The 24,241-nt window shown below is 44.0% G+C and overlaps 2 protein-coding genes and 1 non-coding gene across 3 annotated transcripts; all 3 read left to right on the top strand.

The window, feature by feature from the left end:
• The first annotated feature begins 8 nt into the window (after positions 1-8).
• Positions 9-3,239, top strand: trdmt1 (tRNA aspartic acid methyltransferase 1). Its single transcript, XM_063912730.1, has 11 exons — positions 9-476; positions 796-905; positions 1,090-1,166; positions 1,259-1,330; positions 1,415-1,480; positions 1,676-1,745; positions 1,831-1,911; positions 2,058-2,359; positions 2,524-2,581; positions 2,668-2,797; positions 2,907-3,239. Exons 1-11 carry the CDS (start codon positions 413-415, stop codon positions 3,005-3,007), a joined length of 1,131 nt encoding a protein of 376 aa, XP_063768800.1. The 5' UTR covers positions 9-412; the 3' UTR covers positions 3,008-3,239.
• A 978-nt stretch (positions 3,240-4,217) lies between these two features.
• Positions 4,218-4,303, top strand: trnay-gua (transfer RNA tyrosine (anticodon GUA)). Its single transcript is given in 2 exon segments — positions 4,218-4,254; positions 4,268-4,303. It is a non-coding gene; the product is annotated as a tRNA-Tyr (tRNA).
• Positions 4,304-7,421: 3,118 nt separating this feature from the next.
• Positions 7,422-23,929, top strand: pde7a (phosphodiesterase 7A). Its single transcript, XM_063912726.1, is given in 13 exon segments — positions 7,422-8,498; positions 17,054-17,114; positions 18,990-19,079; positions 19,604-19,767; positions 19,862-19,925; positions 20,262-20,458; positions 20,550-20,625; positions 20,628-20,680; positions 20,765-20,856; positions 21,200-21,344; positions 21,440-21,536; positions 21,931-22,011; positions 22,169-23,929. Coding segments are annotated over 13 exon segments (1,503 nt in total). The 5' UTR covers positions 7,422-8,360; the 3' UTR covers positions 22,414-23,929.
• Positions 23,930-24,241: the final 312 nt, after the last annotated feature.

Below are 24,241 nucleotides of genomic sequence, written 5' to 3'. Positions count from 1 at the left end.
CGGTCCAAAAAGTGAACCAAGCTCCATGACAGAAGGAGCAGCTGCAGGGTAGGCCAGAGTAAATATGTTAAAAATAAGTGAAGAAAAACAAAAGTTCCTACCTATTTGTGTTTTATCCTGATGGAAACTGGATAAAGACCCAGGTGTATTTGACTGACAGAAGCAAACCAAATAAACACATTTTCTCTTTATTTATTAATGCAAAAACAGTAATGCTATTTGTCTTATACTCTTAAACTGTTTCACCATTAACTTAACAATATACTTTTATTAACTGGAGGATTTACTCCAGGAAACGGAGCTGGGTGCAGTCCTTTCTCCACACCACAGGGTGGCGGTAATGCACTGTTCCGTTGTTTGACAACCTAAATAAAATACCACGAAGAAGAAGAACTGTAAACAGAAATGTGCCATGGAGAGTCTGCGTGTGCTCGAGCTGTACAGTGGGATAGGAGGGATGCATTATGCTCTCAAAGGTATGTTTTTTGCTAGAACAAACAGGTTTTAATATGTGTCTGTTACTTTAAAGATCTAGATCGTTCTAATTGGAGATATGGGACATGTTTCTACCACGCTGTGCAACTACATTCAGGACTGACTGAATGTCTGTTGTTATGATGTTGTATTGACAAAGTGTTATAACCAGCTAAAGGCAACAAAAGAAAATGCTGGGACGGAAGGAAAGACATCATTTTATGCAATGGGTTTGCTACGAGCTAAATAATAAAGCATATAGTAATACAGTAGCTTAATTATTTGTACCTGTAGTTTATTATCTGTTTTTTCTTCCTCCAGAGAGCGGCATACATGCTGAGGTCGTGGCTGCCATCGACATAAACACCACAGCCAATGAGATCTACACACACAATTACCCTGACACCCCCCTCTGGAACAAGACCATTGAGGTGGGTGAGAGTGGAGGGTTAGGGTATAACTGCATGCATCTAAACAAAGCTGCAGAGTTTCAAGCCTCTATATATTTCGATTTTGGAATACTGAAAACGAAGGGACAGAAATCCATCATTCGTAAATTTGTAATGTTAGAACTTTTGAAAACCTTAACTTTGTCTTTTTTTCCTTTATCTTTAGGGAATAACACTTGAGGACTTCAATAAATTATCTTTTGACATGATTTTGATGAGCCCTCCTTGCCAGCCTTTCACCAGGTAGGTCTTCTAGTTCAGTCACATACGTCTCTTTTGTGGCATTAACATATTTGTACCTAAACATTATCCCCTTTGTCCTTCTCTCTGTGCAGGATAGGACTTCAGGGTGACATTGCTGACCCCAGAACCAAGAGCTTCCTGTACATTCTAGATCTTCTGCCAAGGTCTCCTTTTAATCCCAAGATTCTACCTGGATAAAAACACATTTTTGTATATCCTCTCTTCCCTTACATATGACTGTTTTTCAGGTTGTGCAGGCTGCCTCGCTATATCCTGCTGGAGAATGTAAAAGGCTTCGAGACCTCCTCGGCCAGGTAACGAAGGAGGCAGCAAGGGTTGCATCAGAGGCCTAAAACATTTTGCACATGCACATTTTGTTGCATATTTAACCTCTAATATCATTTATATGATTTGGTATAATTCCTATTTCAATCTCATAAACTACTATAATAGTATACCTAATATTTACCTTGGGAGTTCATCTGTTATATCATACGTCTAATCTCCAGGGATCGTTTGGTGAAAACACTCATTGAATGTGGATACACTTTCCAGGAGGTCATGGTCTCCCCCACAAGTGTAAGTAAACACTGTATGAAATTTCATTGAACACATCTACACTGTAAGTTTTATTATCATATTTCTGTTCTATTTTAAAATCCAGGTTGGAATCCCAAATTCAAGACTGCGTTATTTCTTGATCGCCAGGATTTCCACAGAAAACCTCAGCATCCAGAGTTCAAAGGTGAGGCTTGCTGTAGCATCCTTTTTTTTGGCACAAAACACAGTTAAAATATAACGTATCGATAATTGTTGGATATTTTCTTATGTTAGGACACAAGAATACTAGTTGTATCCTCAGGCGTCTTTTGATAACGTTTGTAATTCTAGATTTTAGATGCCTTCCCTTATCCCGCTGAGCAGCCCACAGTCTTGAGTCCTGGCACAGATACTTGCCAGCCTGAAGAGGAAGTGCAGGAGGGTCGTGTCCTGTACAAACTGGAGACGACAACAGATGCCCAGAGGAAGATGAGCCAGAACAATGATATGTCTCTCAGGCTGATCCAAGACTTCCTGGAACCACAGATAGACATGGAGCAGTATCTCCTTTCTCCTAAAACCCTGCTGAGATACGCTCTGCTCTTAGACATAGTTCGGCCCACATGTAGGAGGTCTGTCTGCTTTACCAAAGGGTGGGTACTCATCAATATAACTCTATTATTGCAATTCTGGAAGGAGAAATACATGGCAATTGGAAGCAAAACTCAGTGACACGGTGATGGGATAACTATGCAGACGAAATGCAATTTAATTACGAACATTTAAGATGTATTTTTGTTGTGGTTTGTATCCCTAGCTATGGGCGGTATGTGGAGGGTACTGGCTCAGTACTGCAGGGCAGCGTGGAAACAGGGGTAGGTTTTGATATCAGTACAGACACATTTATATTATTGTTCAAACTGTATGTGAGTTGAAGGCTTTTGTTTTGTGTGCTCTGCAGATGGAGAGTGTGTTTACAGGTCTGGATCAGTGCTCTGAAGATGAGAAACTCCAACGGCTGTTAAAACTCAAACTTCGTTATTTCACCCCCAGAGAAGTTGCCAACCTCATGGGCTTCCCTCAAAGCTTCAGTAAGTCAGAAAAACAGACATATTTCTATTGATATCTCTATTTTATTAGAAGGATTACTTAACCCAAGTGTGTACTAATTTTCTACATGTTATTTTAATGTATTTGCAGCCTTTCCGAAGAAGACCACTACCAAGCAGCAGTACAGAGTCCTAGGAAACAGCCTGAATGTCGTGGTGGTGACGAGACTCCTGCAGGTGCTGGTTTCCTAGCACTAGAAACATTTTGAAGGAGAAGACTATCCTGTCTTTGCAATGTTTCAAAATGTATGGTTTACCCCTGGTGGGGATGATGTTAACTGGTAAAATAGTAGGTGAACAGTTTCATGTTTCTTACATTTCACTTCAAACAGTACATTTCTCTTTTGCTGGACATACATGCTTGTTTTTTAATGCACAAATATAGCTTATTTTATAAAATTGAAATAAAAACCTAACCTGTGAAGTGCTATGTATTTGTGTCTCTTTTATGTTTTTACCTCATTATATACAACCATGGTTTTACAGGGTTTCATAGTCACATCAAGGATTGAGTTATTTCATATTGATAATAGATGGACAGCTAATGTTACGTATACAGTTAGAGTGTACACCAAAAAAGTGTAAATTAGTTTTGCCGAACTAAGACAAACTTATTTTGACCGTTTAACCTCACACTTAAATGTTAGGCTAACATGAATGCTAACCTTTTTAGCATTATGCTAATTTAAAACAACTATCCACCGTAAACTTCGAACGAAGGTGGAAGCAGCGAGGGGAAGTACCTGTGCGTATCAAAAGGTAAGTTAACTTTCTGTATAGGCTAACTAACCTTAGAAAATACAAAAAACAGAGATAGAACGGTATTTTTAACAGCAATAAAATATAAAAAATAAAGTGTCCTCTTAAATAAGAAGTTAGCAAGTTTGCGTTCAGTAGCTAGCTAACATTGATGTGCACTTAAAGTTAGCTATTGGCAAAGATGACACATAATTACACGGGCAACTAAATCTGAAGCTATCCATAACCTTTCCTGTACTACACACGCTATCATTAAATTATAAAGCAAGCAAAGAAACAATTCCCATTTTAAGAACAATATGTATGTATACCCACTATGGTTTGCATAAACGAGACAAAAGGATTTTCACTTGGAGAATGCGGGCATCGATCCCGCTACTTCTCGCATGCTAAGCGAGCGCTCTACCATTTGAGCTAATTCCCCTTCATGGCAAACGTTGGTCAATGTGCCTACTTGTAATTACCGGACACGTTCATAACTGACGTAAACGTTTGAAAAGGGGTATTAAAATGATTTCACATAGCACAGCAACGGCTCTTTATTACTTTGACGAAATTGTAATCGTGTGTCTCTCTTTATGTCCCGTCGTTAAATGGGAAATAGCTCGTTAAGTAGTTTTCTTTCTAGGGTACGTAGCAGCTCCCTTCGATAGCTCAGTTGGTAGAGCGGAGGACTGTAGTGGTTACATAGAGATCCTTAGGTCGCTGGTTCAAATCCGGCTCGAAGGAGGGGTATCTTTTTCCTTCTCATCTGAGTAAATGTTGATATACAGCATTAGTTTTGCAAATCAAGGACAGAGATCTTGATTCTTTGTATTGAAAAGTAAACAATCAAAATAATGGTCACAAAAAGCTTGCATATCGTGGTTGATCATTGTAATGATTATTCATAACCATCCTTTTAATCTGTAAAAATAGTGATTTACAATTTAGCAAATTACCAAACACTTAGTTTCTTGATATAAAATATAAACGTGCAAACCACAGATTTCCCTTTAATGGAATAGGAGTAGATGTAGTTTGGTTAATCCGTTAGTGATTAACGTTGCACTTGTGTTAAGCGCACAACTTAAATATAACAGGGCTTGTAAACTCTCTATAACTAAGCATGTTTTTTTGACATCCTGGCAATTGTGTGTATGACAATGAGATAAACAGGGATGCTTGGGTAACTATCTTCCTTTTTTTATTTTTAGACTGTGGTTTTCTTATGTGACAATGAAGCCAGTACAGCTACCGCATAAGAAGCTTCCCATTGGCTCGTGTGCAGGACTTCTTCAGCGCCAGAACGGAGTGTAGATCTTCCTTTGAGTTGTAGATAACACCTCTACGACCTCCTTCTGTATCATTACCTGCTAAAAAAAAGCCAGGTAAATGACCATGTACTGAAAGTCTAACCAGCCATTACAAAATGCTACTACACATTTAACTCACATCATTCTTGTGATTCAGCTGTTACATTTTGATCTTATGATTCATACTCCTTTGTGGATGGAAACAAGAGATGTGTCACTTCAGTAACACATGAATAACAAATCAAGTTTTCACACATTCATGAAATCTGGGACTCATTTTGTTTAGCACTTCAGGACTTATTATTTTATACTAGCACTAGATGCTTTTTCACATTGCACTTTTCCAAGCCTGGAAATGCAAACTGTAAGTGTTAGTAGAAGGTGTCAGGTTTGCAGCATTTCTTTTGTTATTTGGCAGGCATTAGTGTAGCATTAGAGAATATAAACCTAAAATCAGTTTGGTTCCACAATGAATACCTTCTTATTACAAACCAACAATCCATGTATTTTCAAATATTCTTCAGATATACTTTATATAACCTAAATATGACTTTAATTCAATTTGAAATCTACAAGCACACTGTCCATGCAATTGCTCGTGTTCACCACAAGGGGGCTCCAAATACACACAATACATTTCGAGGAGCTAGTAATCTAATACACAAGTGTGCTACAGTGTAGAAATGCTGTGTGTTTCTTCTAATTTAACCTGATAGTAATAGCATCAACATAAACATATAATGAATTACTTCTGAAAAAATAAACAGGATGTGACATTACATCTCAGGGCTGAGATTGTCTGTAAACTCATGTGTTTTTTTTTACAGATGCGCATAGAATATGTATGTCAAAGGGCATAATAGATGTAGAATGTGAATTTAAACGATAGGTAGTGACTCTTGTATACCCACATTGTTGTCAGAGGGTAACAGGTAATTCAATTAGGGACACCTCAGAGGATCCCATTCTCTCTCCAGAGAGCTTAGCTAAAGTAGAGTCAGGGGATAGGGGCTTTAGGGGCCGAACAAGCAGATACTGTACCTGCGACCTCGAGGGGAATCAGCAGGTATGCGGCTCACCCGTAACCAAAGCTCCAGAGGCTGACGCTAGAGTAGTTAAACACAGCTGCCATGCTTCAAAGATGTGTGCTAGTTTTCGTGTATGTGTGAATGTGGCTATAAAAATGTCTGTGGAAGAAATGAATTAACACAAATGCCTCCCAAATCCTTTTCGCACATGTGCAGTGAGAGGAGGGTAAAATATGTGCAGTCCTGTGCACTCACACACGTGATGGGCCATTGACGCAGTTTCAGAGTTGTATGGCAACAACAGGTTTGTAGGCTGTGGATGCAAAAACTGAACTGCCATTGAGTGTTTGACCTTCTTTGCTCTATTTTCAGCAAAAATACTTACAAAATCAAGATGTGAAAGGTCATTTTATTATCATTACTCTAGGAAAAGTGAGAAAAGATAAGATAAGATAAGATGGACGTTTATTGAAGCCCGTAGGGATATTAGGGTTATTGCAGCAACAGTATAAGAGAGAATCACAGCGATAAGGAACCATAAAGAAGCAGTAAACATCGTATGGTTTTAGTGTGAGTTATTCTCAGCCGCAGTGTGTTCCATCCTTACAATCGGACAAAACTGTTGATTTTGTAGTTTTGTGTAATACTTTGAACACCAGCAACTCCCTTTAGATCAAATTGAAGTCAATGCACAAGGTTACCTCGACATAAGTTCACTATTCTAACTCTCTTTCCACCACAACAACTGTGACACATTTATTGTGGTGTTTTGCAGTGTTGCCTTAGTAGCCAGGAAGAGATGCAGGACCTCTTTGTGGGGGGTATGATTGTGGGGAACTGCATTCAGACCCGTGGAAATGGGGAGGGGGATTATGCCTCCATTGGCACTGGGCCTGACCGTTGCCATGGCACGTCTATTGTTCCCCCCAAGCACATGGGCATGGCACAGAAACCTCCAGTGAAAACATTAATTTCCAAGCGCTGTGTTTTTCTTGGGGAATTGATTCATGAGGACACCTTATCATGCAACAGAAAAAGATCAGTGGTCATTATCTTGTCAAATTTGGTGCCGATAGATAAACCTAGACAATAAAATCTGTCCCTCACAGTTTACTTTACAATGCCATCAGAATATGTGTTGAGTCACCACAAACAGTCATATGGATCAAATATGCCTCAGCCTGACAGAGCTGCAACATTTTTGCAGATTTTTTTCTAGGCTGTATTTCAAACTCCCTGTGACTCTCAGTTCCCAAGTAGTATGAGTCATGAGAGGAAGGTAATCACAGGCAATGATGTGGACCGCTGCAGGGCAAGCCCCGTTGTGGAGGAATACCCTTGAGAAAGTCCACGCCGTTTGCAAACGACTGCTCATATAGGTCTTGGGATCGCCCTGGCTTCATAACCAATCACGTCATTCCGCTCTTACATCCTACGCGCGTTTATCCAATCAGCGTTGAGATTATAAAACAAGCCTTGCCGCTATTGGTTCATTTTAGACAAGGGCGTTTTTTGCTCGCTCCAACAGCACCATCTCTGGCAGGTGGTGTGTGCTTTAAAACCATACAGTAGGGTAATGTTTAGGGCGATAGGTAGCTGGTTCTAGGGAAATAAACACACTTTAGGTTGTTAATTTGTCGACTTTTGTTTCGTAGTTGTGTTTTACGTGCCAGTACGTTTCCTTTTAAAGCCACCGGAATCGCAGTGAGTGAGATTAGCGTCGGGGTTCCCCTCTCTGAGACAGACACTTTGTGCTTTACAAGCGGCGAATTACTGCTCCTTCATCATGCAGAAGAAAGACGGAAAAGCCCTACATGTTGACTATATTTCGCCACCGGTGTAAGTCTGAATGAGCGAAAAACCACCCGGCGACGACCGAAGACAAGGGCTCACATCCTGGATCTGCCTCACCTCATCCGCCGGTGTAGCAATATACAATATGTTGTGTTGATGACATTTTTTGGGGGAAGTGGTCGTTCCTTTTGTTTTCATTTCGGGATATGTGATATGCGGATCCGCGAACGCCACGAAACGCAAAGGAGTTTTTTTTTTCTGCTTTGAAAATGAGGAAGCGTTTTCATAAAGACCCAGAAAATGGCAAGAAGGTCTCGTCGTCCGTGGGCCCGGATTTGAGTAAAATGAGAAGGAAAGGAGCAAATGCAACAGCAGCATGATTTTTCTCTCCCCCCCTACAGAATGACACCAAAGGAGGTAGAAAAGGTGGCGGTAGATAAGACGCAGCATCAATGAAGGCGATCTGGACAAGTTTTGAGTCGCTCATAATGAACAGAATTACTTTGCAGCTCGACAGCAGATCGTTTCCACAATAGTGAAGATTTTTTTCAGCTTGGGAGGTTTTCTAATTCACCAGTATTCTGCATTTGTTATCTATTTTTGATTATATTTTTGATTTCTCTGTTTAAAAAAACAAACTTTTGGTCCGGATCCAGCCCTGACTATTCAATGGAAGTATGTTATCAGCTGCCGGTGTTGCCTCTAGACAGGCCGGTTCCCAAGCATGTCCTCAGCCGGAGGGGAGCCATTAGTTTCAGCTCCAGCTCGTCTCTCTTCGGGGCTCCTGATCCAAGACAGCTGTCACAGGTACAGACCTTTTGAACATCTCTTTATTTATCATTTAGTCACAGTGGGTTGAGATATGTGAATCACACAGGCCTTAAAACCAGCACCTTCTTCTAAACAAATATATGAATAATCCACAGGAATCTTGCAGGTGGTTGTTGGATATCTAGGCCCTAACACACACTGAGCACTCATTTGCACACACACATTTTCTTATCTGTTGGACCCAAAATACAACCTAAAACCACTTTGCATGTATGCATGTTACCCACAGATAAAGGCCCTCTTGGCTTACACTTCAGCCATCAATGTCCCTTTACTGCCAGAGTAAAAGCAGTTTACTTTTGGGACTCACTGTATTGTTGGGAGGAACGTGCCACACTGTTATTTATGTACATCCCTTGACACATTGACAGAAGAAACATTAATCATTGAGTCATACTTTAACTTCCTGCTTTCTTGAACTCTTGGAAATGTGTCTCTGGTAAGCCTGCCTCTATGTTTCAGCTGTGTGGTGAATGAAAGGAAAAGGTAGGCCACAGTAACAGTCATCATGTTGTGGCGTCACGTTTTGTTTGACTCTTTTGTCTGCCCTGTAAAAACTTGACACATTACTTTGTGTCTGCAGTGTATTAACCAAACATTGAGTCACTGTACATATCTCAGATGATTTACTACCCATTAGGCCTTTGTGTAGTACACTTCCCTAACTGACTGTAGCTCAGATAGTTGCACAATGCACATCAAGTCCTACATCAGTTTCCCCTCTGCGTCACAGTTTCAAAACAGTCCTTACTATTGCTTCAGTGGATTTGCACAACAGCAGCAGGGGGTATACTCCTCTCTCTGGGTCACGTCCCGCTAGTTGGCCATGAACAGAAACTCCCACGGCGTTGCATGGCATCTCCCGACACATTAACTGAGTATTAAGTCACTGTGAGCGTCCTCTTCAATGGATCGTCCATTAGTGCTTTGTGTGACACGCTGCTCCACATAACCACCCATGTGTGTCCGCTTTGAACCTACCTCACCATCCCTGGCCGCTGCATCAAAGACTAATGCATAGCCTTGGCCACCAAAGGCCCTCAGTGTTGCTCGTCCTCAGTGGTCCTTTTGTCCGCTCGGTGTTTTCCAAAGATGTTATGAGAAAAGTTTGATAAGCTAGCTGGACAAGACTTTTCTGTTCCTCCACTCGGTTGTTTATGACCAAATGCCTATAAGGTTAGACGTGTCTAAAAAGAACAATGTCCCGTTGTGTACTCTTATGAAAGTAAGACTAATCCGAGGGCCTGAAGCTATCTTTTGTCTTTGCGCTTCTTTGACCTTGCGTCTAAGACCACAGCCCCAAACAAGGCATCCCTTGAGAGGGCCTAAACACCAGGAGCAAACCCATCTCAGCATAGCTGCTTATAGTCTGCGTAGAAACACAGGTCTGAAGCTATTGTGTCTGTAGGTTGGCTTCACCAGTTGTTCTCTCAAGTGAGCCAGAGTTCATTGTGTTATTGTGGTGTGGTTTGTACCGTTATGATGCCCCTCTATTGAGAAAAGGGGGTTGTTTTTGCAACAAGCAGCACACTTTGTAGTGTTAAGTGTGTTTCCAGCGAAACCATAATGATCTGCATGTCATTTTTGTGGAAGAATAGTTAAATCGCACAAGGTTTACAAACACTTTTATGCAAAACCAGCGAGGGATTCAACATTAAGGCCTGCTGACAGAGACATTTGCCTTTTTGTCTTCCGTATACAGTGGCAGCATTGGGTGGACATGTATACATACACACATACGGCAGTGTCACTCAGCCTTTGTCACAGAGCAATTACACTTCTACAAATATTGTGTTTTGGGCCCTATTTATGACCATAAGGGTGCATTTGTCCTCGGTGGCTGCTGTGTTTTTGTGTGTGATTCCACAGGCCTGTTGTTTGTGGAAGCAGTTCTGGACTACCATTGCAGAGAGAGGCAGTTAGGCATGTGCCCAGGCTCTGTGGGCAGTGGTTTGGCTTGCTGCCAGACTCACAGATGGCCGGAGTCTCAGTCTCTTTTCTTTCTCTGGCTATCTTGTTCTGCTCACTCACAAGCTCCCTCTCTTTCTTTCTTTCTCTCCTGCCCCCTCCCCTTCCCTCGCAGATGAAGACATTTCCTCTTGTAAACAGAGGACGAAAGAGTAGAGTTGAAGACGCGACAGGGTCTCGGGAGAATATGTCACTCTGTGGTCGTGGAATGTTTATGATGGGGTGTAAATATGCTGCAGACGAGGCGTTGAAAACAGCAACGACATTAAAACAAATGGGCTCATTTTATCTGGAACAATGCCTCTACTGTTTTTTATTGCAATGCATGTTGGCTGCTTGTTGATTTATTCCTAAAATTGAGTTGGAAGATGCTGCTCCACTCTGGCTTCTCTTGAGTGAAAGCAGTCTGAGATAGATTAGATTGAAGCCGAATGAAAGCAGCAGTAGTAGGAGACCAGGAGTAAACAAAGTCATAAAGTTAGTTTGGCTTTGCTACACACACTTCTGAAACGTTACACATGGCAGCAGTGAGACTGGCTGTCATGATGTGCATCACACTCACGCACATGGTTTTGACGAGGCTGTTTTATTGACATTTTCCAAACAATCGATAAACAGATGCGCGGTATTGATGAGGCCTCATGGCGTGAGATGATGATAATAATACGACTTGGACCTGAAACCCTGATCTGCGTTCAGCTCTGTAAATCATATCGCAGTCACAGATATCATCATGTGTGTCAGCCACTGACCCCAGATCAACTCCCTCCCATTTGAGCAGTTTGGGAGCAGGAGATGATGATAGGCCTGTGCGTAAGAATGGGAGATAGCGCTGCTTGTTTCATCGACACTATGGATGTTTCTGTGCACGGCGTGATAAGAGGATCCGCCACAGAGCTCCTTTCTGAGGGAGTTACTTTGTTGATTTTAACTGAACTGATAAGCTTTTTTTTTCTGCACATTGCCATCGGATTGACGTAGTTTCAGGATGTGGTAAGAATGCTGAAGGAGCCGTTCAGACACTTGAGCCTGGTGTTTCACAAGCTTTCACAAATGCGTTAACCCTCTCCCCACCAGAGTTAGCTTTTTCTGCGAAATGTGCAGGTATTCACAGTATAGGTTAACCGAGCGAGGATGTGTATACTTTAATAAATAAACAGTGAAACCTCACATCCTGTCTTCGTTTATGCATACACACTCCTTGTTTCTCTGTCTCTGGGTAAGGGGGCCCCTCTTATCACATGACCATTCTGTTTTTGTGCTTTAGTGTCGAGTGCAATCGGCCGTGAGATTGTGTCTCCATACATCAACACACTAACAGACGCAATGTCAGGGGGGGGACTGCGCCTGCTGAATATTAATCATGCTAACTGTAGTCCTGCAGACATCAGAGATGAGCACATACAGGAAGGAGGAATTTGTATAGCCCTGTTGCTAGATTTAAACACCACATAGTTGTCCGCAGACGCACCGGTTGTCGACTCGGGTTTTGTTTGCTCTCCTCAGAAGGTTAAGAGTTGCAAGGGGGGAGCGCTACGCTGGCCCAGAGAAGCAATTAGAGCCTGGGGATGATGTTTTAGATGAATGAAATTCCTGTGCAGGGTAGACTGCCTGTGAGAATATGAAATCTACCCCTTCCCCCACCCCTTAACTCCACTTGTGTCATAGAGCACCGCTAAAAGCACATTTATACAAGGCCCCCTTTAAAGCTGTCTGCTAAAGAAGGCTTAAATCATCTCAACACGCTTCCCAGTAAGAGAAAACAGCATTGGTTGCAGATGTATTACTCCCCGACAAGCACGCTGCTTTGTTCTTTGGCGACAACACTGCTCCGTCATTCTCCCGCTAAGGCATCGGGCCAATACACCTCAGGCCCCCCCCTCCCTCCCTCTCTCAGAAACTCACTGCAGCTGGAGTGTGTCAGAGTGGAGAGAGTTCTCATAAAACACTTACAACAGGTAGACTCCATCTAGGGCTTTTGTGTATGCAATGGCTGGTGCACGAATGCACACACACTCACTCACTCCAAACCTGTCCACGTTTATGGCCTAGCACTCAGTTACTGGAATGTGCCGTCCCACACAGCACAGCGCTGCAAGAGGTCATAACTCAGAAGGAAGCTTTCAGTTTATGAAACCGTGCTGAGTCCGGCTGCATTTTGTGTGTGTGTGTGTGTGTTGCTTTGTTTCTGATAAGTCAGTTTGTAGAAATACCGCTGGCTTCCTCATTTGCTTTGCCTTAGCTAATTTACTGACAGTGCAAAAGGCTTGTCCTCAGCAGAAACCTATTTTCAAAGCTAAATGACATCATGGAGGCAGATTGTATGTCTTGTATGTTTGGAAGAAGGAAGTGTGGGAATTCTGCTCTGTGCACTAAACCATTAAATACCATTCAAAGGACATCAGACTACAATATCGGCTCAATCACAATGCTATGGTAACAACAAAAGAGCATGATTGAAAAGCTTTTTAGTTCTTGCTACAGTGTCCCTCGTTTCAAACACACGAGGCTGTCTGATTTTGTTGTCAGCATCTCAGCCAGACGATAACAAACATTGACACCTGGGGCTGCTCAACCTAAACGCTGTGGCCCCAGGCAGCCAGGCTAAGCCCAGATAAGAAACAGAGCCGTATGTAAACGGGCTCACGTGGAGTAGCATAAAGAAGCACACTGGGCAGATTGTTATGTGAGTAGTAAACTCCAAACAAAACTGAGTTGGCTTGTTTTCAGACAGCTGCGAGCAAACACAACCTGGCTGCCACTCCAGGTGTTCAGTGAGAGGCACGCGGAGCATGTTGTCAGAAAGTAATGATGGAGTTAACTTTGTGAAGATTTATGGAAGGAAATAGAACAGTGTTTAGCCTGGAACCAAAGTTAAACAGTTGAAATCACAAAGGACATTTCCAAATCCAGGTGGTACTTTACACTAGGGTTTGTTGCTACAGCTGTAACTTGATAGGACTAGATATAGTATGATGTTTGGGCTGATCAACAGAGGTTGCATTAATGGATGTTGCTAAAGTAATCACTGTAGAGGATGCTTCAGAGATGAGACTTTACTTAATGGACACCAGACACCTTGAATTAAAGGTTCTCTCTACAGAAATCCGAGCTTAAAAACACGTTACAAAGTGCATAGCAAAGACAAGCTAGCCTGCCTGACCTCTTCATACCTTTGCTGTGACACACCCATGAGCAACTATGATGGAAAGCCATGATATGAGCTGGAGATGCACAACATGTTCTAGCACACAAAGGAGTTATCAGTCCGTGTTCCTGCTCAGTGATTAAGGCCGCACTCCCTGCAGGTTCTTCATAGTTAAATCTTTCCAATAGGTATCTGGCCTGCATAAGGCTATTATTGTTAAGAGGCTGCTCAGTCCATTGTGGCATTTCACAAAGGAGATTAAACTCTGCTGGACTACATTCCTAATGTTTCATAAGATTGCAATTTGTGTGCGTCAAAGAGGACAGCAAACCAGACCAATCGCATTCTTTTTAATGAGGTTATAATGTTTTTAATGCGAGTGTCCTGCCGGTGACATTGAGTTCAAGTCATGCCTCCGACATCCTGCTCCATCTCTCCCTTATTTCCTCCTCAGCTCTGAAGCATGACAGGACCACAGGTGATGGTTTTGTGTGTGCTGGTAATACAAGGCGTGGCAGGGGTGTATATTATGGGCTGCTCATTCCAAAGGGTAAAACACGACGTTCTGCTCCGTTCACAGTGGGCTTGTGACATTGACCAAGTGTTCGCATTGCGGCCTCCTTCTTACCGTTCACAAAGGAGCACATGCCAACGTCCACTAAAGTGCCAACTGGTGCCTGTGCGCGCGTGTGTGTGTGTGTGTGTGTGTGTGTGTGTGTGTGTGTGTGTGTGTGTGTGTGTGTGTGTGTGTGTGTGTGTGTGTGTGTGTGTGTGTGTGTGTGTGTGTGTGTGTGTGTGTGTGTGTGTGTGTGTGTGTGTGTGTGTGTGTGTGTGTGTGTGTGTGTGTGTGTGTGTGTGTGTGTGTGTGTGTGTGTGTGTGTGTGTGTGTGTGTGTGTGTGTGTGTGTGTGTGTGTGTGTGTGTGTGTGTGTGTGTGTGTGTGTGTGTGTGTGTGTGTGTGTGTGTGTGTGTGTGTGTGTGTGTGTGTGTGTGTGTGTGTGTGTGTGTGTGTGTGTGTGTGTGTGTGTGTGTGTGTGTGTGTGTGTGTGTGTGTGTGTGTGTGTGTGTGTGTGTGTGTGTGTGTGTGTGTGTGTGGAAAGCTCTGGCCAAAGGTTTGTTTGGGCAAGTGTTGGCAGGGCTGGTCACTCTTCCATTCCCAGACCTAGAGCCAGTATTACACAGTTCCCACGCATGTTACAGCTGATACCCAGCCCCCCCCCCCCCCCCCCCCCTACTCACATACACCGCAACAGCCCATGCATACACACACACGATCTATATTCCCTTTAACCACGGGTGCTGTGTGTCAACACAAAGATTACCCACCCCCGAGCCAAGCTGTTTGCTAGTCGGTAGAATATTAGCTTTGGTGTGTCTGTGTCTGTGTCTGTGTCTGTGTGTGTGTGTGGCTCAGTAATCCTAAGGATATGAAGTAATGAGTATACAAGCATGGACATTTGTGTTAGTGCCGTGGCCAGTTGGCGTTTGTCATGAAGAGCCAGTCATGCGGGCTCCCTGTGGAATGGGTAACTCTAGATCAGAGGAGTCCCAGAAGGGAGTGGGGGGGGGGGGGGGGACTGGAGGTGTGGAGTGCACGGAGAGGTGAGCCAAGGTGTAGCCCGGAGCAGCTGTTTTGTCGGCAGAGCAAATATGCAGTTGCCACAGCCGTACCGCTGCAACTTCCACTGTAGTGCTGCGGCTGCCGAGGGGAACGGCCGGCCCTGGATGGAGGTGTAGACACAAGCAAAGATAAAACACACATGTTATCAACTTCATTCTAAAGTCAACAGAAGTGATTATATAACAATATAACAGTGTGTTATTCGCAGCACTTCAGTGGTGAGAATGGCTCCAGTTTGTTGTTTATATCCAGAAAAAACCAGGACAAATGTGTTTAGTAAAGCACTGGACGTTTTCAAATTCCAGCGCATGTTTCTATCCAAGTTGAATTAGATAAATGATTTCAGAGTGTTTTCAGAATATCATCCTTTTGACAGATTGTTTTGGCACATTTCAGGCATTGATATCTGTGAAGTTGCATGCCCAAAACAACCATGATCTCAACCTGTAAACCTAGGAGAGGCCTCAACCATATTTTGATAATGATCAGGAAGACCAGCTGGTAGAGACAGCTGTCTGATCCCTCTCATACTGGAGAAGCCTTCCCTGATGAAAACACACCATTTGGAAGACACTGGCACTATTTACAAAGTAGTGTAAGTGGTTTATTATGTTACATGTTCATGATGCGTAAGCCCCAGATTCAGCCAGTTCTGTGTGTGTTATTGGCACAGAAAAATCTAATGTCCAAATTTAGATTCAATCAGCTTTTATCAAGCAAACTATTAGGGCCACTTAACTTAGGAGACTGTAGACGCTTCTTAGAAAAGAGTCCTCTCGTGACGCAGTTTGCAGAAATGTTGACATGTAAACCTAACACGCTATCATTTGATTTAAATAGATTATTGGGTAATAGCCATTGATGAATGGTATTGATTTTTCAAGGGTGATTGGGTTGTCGTTATTAGTTCCAGCTAACTTGATTCAAATGAATTCAAATTGCAGGAAGTCCTTTCTTCACTATATACATTTTATCTTTGTGAATGTTCAGCGGTTTCTTGTGAGAGAGGGAAGTCAAAATGGCTCAGAAAACTTATCGGGTGGGTGGGGACATTTCTATTTGGATAGGACTCAAAGTAATTTCTATTTATGGGAAACACTGTGTGTGTGTGTGTGTGTGTGTGTGTGTGTGTGTGTGTGTGTGTGTGTGTGTGTGTGTGTGTGTGTGTGTGTGTGTGTGTGTGTGTGTGTGTGTGTGTGTGTGTGTGTGTGTGTGTGTGTGTGTGTGTGTGTGTGTGTGTGTGTGTGTGTGTGTGTGTGTGTGTGTGTGTGTGTGTGTGTGTGTGTGTGTGTGTGTGTGTGTGTGTGTGTGTGTGTGTGTGTGTGTGTGTGTGTGTGTGTGTGTGTGTGTGTGTGTGTGTGTGTGTGTGTGTGTGTGTGTGTGTGTGTGTGTGTGTGTGTGTGTGTGTGTGTGTGTGTGTGTGTGTGTGTGTGTGTGTCCGTCCACATAACACATTGGTTTCTCACATGACTGATAGCTGTGGTGTAAGTGCCGTATCAGGGTGGCGATATGGAGCTGGAACATATTTATCAGTGTTGCCGTTTGCGCACGCACACACACACACACTCGCACACATCTCACGTACACATAAACACACACCGCAGCACCTCCCTCCACTTATCTACGTGTGTTTATGTTAAAAATAATTGCCTGTATTTTGTGTTTCTGAGTCGTGTGTTTGCTGAGATGTGGCCGTGACACCACCCACATCCACGTTTAGACTCATTTCTTGTTTTTGAAATCATAATTCATGGATTTGCACAGCTGTTTATGATGTGTCTTCTTGTTTGCTCAGAGACGAGGGGCCATCTCCTACGACAGCTCCGACCAGACAGCACTGTACATTCGCATGCTAGGTAAGTGTTTCCCCTCTATCAGTGCATACACACAACCATTTACAGCACACACACCCATACACACACTTCCCAGACATCAGCGGGCTTATCTTCTCCATGATCATTTCTTAACCCACGATGGCTTTAAAAGCAGCCAGATGGAAAATGGAGGGAGGGATGGAGACATTATGAAGAGATGGAGACACACTAGAGTGCACCGTCCACTCAAACCCACCGGCCTTTTAGTAATCTCTCCATCAGAATAGGTTTACATTGTGTGTGTCTGCAGTGTTGAGTGCCTTTTTAAAGTTTGCCCAGGTTTGTTAAGAGTACAGGTTGCGTGCGTGCGTGCGTGCGCCACATGCTCGCTGCCCTCGGCAACCCCAAGCAGCTCAGAAAATGGATGAGAGGAGAGAGGGCTCATAGTTCAGCCAGGCAGATGGAATCAAATTCATCCAGGAAGCAACCAGAGCAGTCTGTCCTTCCTAATCAATAACACTATTGAGTGTAATGGTGCAATTAGAGCCTGGCTGGACCCCTGACATCAGTCCACCCCACACAGATGTGCCCTCGCATTTGCCACCTTTACTCATAAATCAGATGCTGGTAGTGAGCAGCAGGAGAAGAATCCCTCTGTGTCATCCTTTCAGCTCATAGATATCAGATAGTGAGTAGGCAGGCAGCGTTACACAGCAGGGGCAGTTTAGGGCTTCTCTGTTCAAATCCGGTTTTCTGTAGCTTTCACGTAATGTTGTGATACTTTGTTTTCTCTCTCGCTGGATGGATGATACAAATCCTCGACTGCCGCTATGCGCATCTCATCGCAGCACGCTCACTGAAGGAGCTTTGGCTTTATAATCGTTTCACTTGGCTGAGTGTGATGGCAGTCTCGTATGTCACCGGCCTAAAGCAGCTGCAGATTTGATGTTAGAGTGTAAGGAGAGGCTCGCTAATGCAGACTGGTGTTTGCCTCGACCCGGGTTCAGTCTGCCAAGTTAATGCTGATGTGCTTTCAAATAGCAGAGCTTTCACCGCATCAGATATAATGACACGACCTACATCCACCCCGGGGCGCCGGCACTAATGCACCGCAGGAGAAACATGGACCCTTTGACTCAGAATACACACTCAGCACACACACCTTAGCACGTACGGATTAATGTGACAGATGTATAGCCATGGGATCACACACACACACACTGCCAAGGAGAAATAGTAGTGTTTAGTTAATGTTTTGTGAAACATTGCCACAGATACTCTCATTATTTGATGCCATGAATTGTAATCCTTAGTGTTTGGTATTTTGATAGGAGCTTGTGTAGTATTCAAACAGCTGTTTGCAAGTAAGTAACATGCTGGTTGGGGGTGTGTGTCTGCTTTTGATTTGAATTCTAATGCCATACGACACAATCAGGAGTGCCATGCTGGAAGCATCCCATTGCACCGTTTAGCACCTTGATGACTGCCTTACAGAGCCTTGCCGCATTGGACTGTTGCTTTGAACGACACACGAGCATTTTACTGCATCAGTGTCATAGCACCATCCCGTCACCTCTCTGCACTCTCACTGCTCCTGACTGCGGTTTCAAAGCAGACCTGCCGTCTTTTCAGTCCGAGCCTGGGGCCTGTTTCACTGCCTGACTACTAAAAAACAGCCATAGGTGTTCTATAGATCCCTGTCAGGGACTCGGAGTACTAATAGCAGAGCAGACTGTCCTGACATGGCATTGCATGCTCAGCTGTTTGATGGACTTCTGGAAAGTGAACACCAGTCATGTGGCGCTTAAACAAGATCAATCGCCATGTATAATCATGACTATATTTCAATTCTATTTAGGACACATTTACTCTCCAAACTGTGTGAATCGTGAGGAAATAATTGCTGATTTCTTCTAGGAGATGTGAGAGTGAGAAGTCAGGTTGGGTTTGAACCGGAACGAAGAAGCTCCCACCCTTACCTGTGCATCGACTTCAGGACTCTTCACAGTGAGTACAAATCCACTTAGCTATCAGCCACAGACATCCAACACTGATGATTGTGCACCGCTCTCAAGCTGTATTTTTACATGATGATAAAGAGGCTTTTTATCAGAGCTTTGAGAGTCTGTAAGTGATAAAGTTACCTCTTAAAAAACGTCTTTAGAAAGCATCCAGCAGTTACAGAGAAGCAGTGTGTGTTGACATTCTGACCCAACAGTAATCCTACCTCATGCTGACGTGTTTCCGGATCGCTTCCACGGTTTATTCAGACACAGTGCTTTTGTGTGAGTGTGTGTGAGTGAGTGAGTGAGAGACCACTGACAAAGCATGTCTGCTGTGTGATCCCAGACGAAAGGCTTATGAGTGGGCGGCTGTATCAGCAGCGACTGTTTGCATATCGCCGTGCTGGTGTCACATCCCCGCCAAGTTTGTGTGACCCGAATGCTTCTCAGGGCCTGATGAGCTTGTGAAATTAACATAAAACACTGTTAGATATATCACATCTTCCTAAACTTTGTGTGTGTGTGCAGCGCGGCTGGGCCATGGGACCACGGCAGCGGGCTCCTCTCCGGAGAGGAGGGTCCACAGACTGCTCAGCTTCCAGAGGTACCTGCACTCCTCCCGGCTGCTGCGGGGCGTCCCCCAGCAGATCCCCCTCCACATCCTGGATGAAGACTACACTGGACAGGCCAGAGTACGACCTATAATGATGCTACAGTAGAATAAGTCATATGAATTTGTTTTGTAGAGATTTTACGTCACTAATTCTGTGCTTCTGTCTCTCGTAGTGCATGCTGGAGAAAGTCGGGACCTGGAATTTTGACATTTTCCTCTTCGATAGGTTGACAAACGGTACGTTAAACATGACCTAAACCATTACTCTGAAGTTTTTTCCTCCTGTGACGCAGCACTGAGGGCATTTCACCAACCTGAGATTGAATGCACACCAATGGTGCCATCTATTGGATTCTGTCCGACACCGAGGATTCACTCAATGGAGATTCAGTCTATAATCAAAGCAGTGAATTCTAGATGTTTATCCCGTCACTTTGAAGGAGAGGTTGTTTATTTTCCATTGCAGCTGTCGGAGAGAATAACAAACAGCAATGTGGTATCTACATGTTTTTAACACACGGTCAAAGGAGATGCACGAACCAGCAGAATGCTCACTCTCTTCCTCCCGTGCAGGGAACAGCCTGATCACCCTGACCTTCCACCTGCTGAACCAGTACGGCCTGGTGGAGCTCTTCCAGCTGGACATGGTCAAACTGTGGAGGTTCCTGGTCATGGTCCAGGAGGACTACCACAGCGACAACCCCTACCACAACGCTGTCCACGCTGCCGACGTTACACAGGCCATGTACTGCTTCATGCAGGAACCCATTGTGAGACACGAAACGTAGTGTAGTCAGCATGTAGTTTCAATAAAGGAGTATTCTAATGACTAATCATCATGATGTGTTGTTGTTCATGCAGCTTGCCAAGTCTCTGACCTCCTGTGACATCCTTCTGGGACTCATCGCCGCCGCCACACACGACCTGGACCATCCGGGGTCAACCAGCCTTTCCTCATCAAGACTGACCACTATCTTGCTACACTCTATAGGGTACAATAACAGTCTTCCACCTGCCAGAAATAACCTGATGGGTGTACTGCAGTGACATTGTATGATTTCTTTCTTCATGTGCAGAATACCTCAGTTCTGGAGAACCACCACTGGAAGTCAGCAGTGGGCCTGCTCAGAGAGACCGGGCTCTTTTCCCATCTGCCCGCGGAGGACAGGTCAGTCTGACACTGAAACCATGTCAAGTGCAACTGTAGAAAATTGAAGTTATTTCAGTAGGCTTCACTGATTGGTTAATTCAGAGAGAATTCCATCCAATGCCACAGTCAGTGCTCAACAATGTGGGGCTGTATGAGATTTGGCAAGCCGAGCGCATTCTGAGAATACTCTCGGAGAGCTCTCAACATTTCTATCAATGAGTCCCAGCTCAGATTCTCAGAATAACTCTAAACCAGGAAGGGACAGAAACTCGGTGAGGAGCTGTGGTTGACCCTGGTTACGTTACTTTGTACTGAAAAGCTTTCTTAACACGACCCCTGATCATCTTTTCTCTCCAAGCAGTCTGAACATGGAGAGGGAGTTGGGCTCCTTAATCCTGGCCACCGACATCAGCCGACAGAATGATTACCTGTCCAGGTTCCGCCGGCACCTGGACCAGGACAACCTGTGCTTGAGCAACGCCAGCCACCGGCACTTCCTCCTGCAGGCCAGTTACTTTCTCTCCCTCACACACACACACACACACCTTCAGCATCTCAGCAAAACTGAACTCTTCATTTATCTTTATCCTCCCCCATATAGATGGCTCTGAAGTGCGCGGACATCTGTAACCCCTGCAGACCCTGGGAGCTGAGCAAACAGTGGAGCGAGAAAGTGACCGATGAGTTCTTCCAACAAGGTAATCATCTCTTCTGCCATCAACAACGATTTATAACTACTTCCAACAGAGGACACGGATCCGCACCACAAGTTTAACTAAATGATAAGTTTAAGTTAAAAGATGAGCGCCACCAATTTGGCCATGGATAGCTAACATTCGCAAGCTAGCTCGTAAGCAAGCTAACTACCGAGATAGAAAGTTAGTTAGCTGGTAGGAGAGAAGCTAGCTAGCTTGTTTAGCACACGCGTAACGTTCACTTCACAGCTAACACTAGCTGTGCTAAACACACTCCTTTTCATAATTAATTCTTTTCTGTCTCTTTGTTCCTTTTTGTGTTTTTATTCTCGGTGTATAAAAGTAGCACACACAGTAGAACATCTCATGTGTTGATTCTATCTTGTTGTGCTTTCAGGAGACATTGAGAAGAAGCACAAACTTGAAGTGAGCCCGGTTTGTGACAGAGGGATCAACACAGTGGGCGACATTCAAATCGGTAATAAGGGCTGCTATATGGTGTGCATTCAAAGAAACGAAAAGCATCACTTAAAAAAGGAGTGATTTTATCTGTAAGCAGTTTCTCTGCATTCAGTTTTCTCTCCTGGAATCTAATCTTAAACCCTTATGTGTGTCGGCCTCCTCTCTCCTCCCAGGCTTCATGTCGTACGTGGTGGAGCCGCTGTTCGCAGAGTGGACCCGCTTCTCCGACACACGGCTCTCCCAGACCATGATGGGCCACATGAGGCTGAACAAGGCCAGCTGGGGGGCCCTGCAGCAGCAACAAACCTCCGTCTCCGTGGAGGCGGAGCCCAGCTCACCCGGCACCGACGCAGAAGACGGCGGCGCTACAGGAGGAAGCAGCTCCAAAGAAATACCTCAGGGAAGCAGAGAATCCTGACACTCATCGTGAGCCCTTTCACCTCGACCCCTGACCCCGGGGCCTCCCCACACACTGGGGGCCGAGTGGGGCCTGCAGCTCCACCTGATCCTAACATGTTTTTTGTTTTGTTGCTTTTGCCTCTCATCTTGATAAACCACTGATTTTATTTAATTTATTTAATTTTTAATTCCTGTTTTTGGCATAGAGCAATACATAGATACCTCATTTGGCTACTGCTGTATTTTCTTTCATTTGCTTTGGTTTATTTATTTGTCCACTGTCGTTTTTGGCATTACTGACTGAACACACCACTTGTTTTGTTGGTGAACCTTAAGGGGGAAAGCAGTATAAGAACTGAAGAAGACTTTTTTTTGTTCTGGTATTTTGAAGTGCCATTTGAAAACAAAGATTTGAAGAATGATCTGAACTGAAATAACTGGAGTATTCAGACACGAGACCCTCCTTAGACTTTGAATCAATGCCGTGTTGCATCTGTATTGAAGATTCTTCCTCATGTCGAGAAATAAAATGTGACAAGCCCGGTCCTTTTGCTGCCTCTACGAAGACTGTTTACGCATCTCCTTGTTTGTTGTGACTTTCCCTTGAAGTGAATCACGTCGGCTCCACGGTTTGCCTTCGAAGCACAGATGTGAAGAACCACTCGTCATCCCACTGTTGAAGCCATGAGCAGAACCTTATACAAACACCCCAGATGCCATAAGTAACTCCACCTGTGCTACCATGTGTCCTTGCACTCCCCAATAAAAGACAGTGGTGGATGTGCAGCGACCCGTGAAGGTGTTGTAGTCCTTCTCCACGTATCTTCCAGTGCTGGTTGAACTCGGGGGAGCACCCCCACCCCACACTGGAGATCAGATACTCACTGCACATGCATCTCACCTGGAACTCGCTCAGGGTCTCTTTATCGCGCAGGAGAGGGGGGGGGAGGCGACTGCGGACGATGCAGGGCTGTGTTTTTGTTCCTGGCGAGGATCTACTGAAGGAGACTCTCCCCCTCCGCAGAATGTCTCTCAGCCACATGCAACCTAAAGGACTGCTCGATCGATGCCTTATAACTATGCACAAACTATGCTAAGTGACCAAACCAGCTCCTGTTCCCATCAAGTGCATGGTGTGCTTGTCTTTTGAATGCACTGTCCAATCCCTTTGCCTTTTTGTTGTGAGGAACAACTCCAGCTGTCCTTCTTTTTTGTACCCAAACAAAATGGTCGAGTGACTTTTGAACATTCCATTTCTCCGTGTTTGGTTCGTCTCCTCCGATTCTGTATAGTGGCACAAATTGTGTTTGTGTTTTTTCGAAAGATAACAGGTGCTTTTCTTACTTTAGCTGATTTGTATTTTTGCTGTAAGTGCTGTAAGACTGTTGATAAAACTGTTTACAATTTGTTGCGACAGCCATTTTTGGGAAGACTTTGGTGTCGAGCCAGATTTTGTAAAGGCTTTGCTGTATTGACCTTTTTGATACATGCCTGTTGCAGTTACGATTTGAATAATAAAACCTGTTGTTGACTAATGTTTCTTTAAGTTTCACACTGCTGTAACATGTCTAATACTGTAGTTAAACAGGGTCTGTTATGGGTTTTGGGGTTTCCCTTTCCTGTAGTGTTTTGTGCATGTAAATGGTCCTCAAGAGCTAAAATCCCTGTGTTCCCTCCGAGGGAATAACCAATCCGAACAGGCTGGGCTCTGGTTTCAGACAGAGGGTGAAAAGGGGTGCTGCATTATGAGAGAAATAAGAGCTTTTTGAACATTAAAGCATGGAGACTAAGATAAAATATGAACCAGGAAATGAGCAGAACAGGACCTCTTTAAATGGCACTGTCAT

The sequence above is a fragment of the Eleginops maclovinus genome, chromosome 21 (assembly GCF_036324505.1).
Source record: "Eleginops maclovinus isolate JMC-PN-2008 ecotype Puerto Natales chromosome 21, JC_Emac_rtc_rv5, whole genome shotgun sequence".
Classification (NCBI taxonomy): Eukaryota; Metazoa; Chordata; class Actinopteri; order Perciformes; family Eleginopidae; genus Eleginops; species Eleginops maclovinus.
Note: the sequence above shows the minus strand (reverse complement) of the source record. Positions and strands in the feature narration are given on the sequence as shown.

What these genes read in the sequence shown, in the direction of transcription:
- trdmt1 (XM_063912730.1), top strand. Translation starts at nt 413, where the DNA reads ATGGAGAGTCTGCGTGTGCTCGAGCTGTACAGTGGGATAGGAGGGATG. An exon ending in TTCGAGACCTCCTCGGCCAG is followed by an intron (nt 1,481 to 1,675) that starts GTAACGAAGGAG and finishes TCTAATCTCCAG; the next exon opens with GGATCGTTTGGTGAAAACAC. An exon ending in TCAGCATCCAGAGTTCAAAG is followed by an intron (nt 1,912 to 2,057) that starts GTGAGGCTTGCT and finishes TTGTAATTCTAG; the next exon opens with ATTTTAGATGCCTTCCCTTA.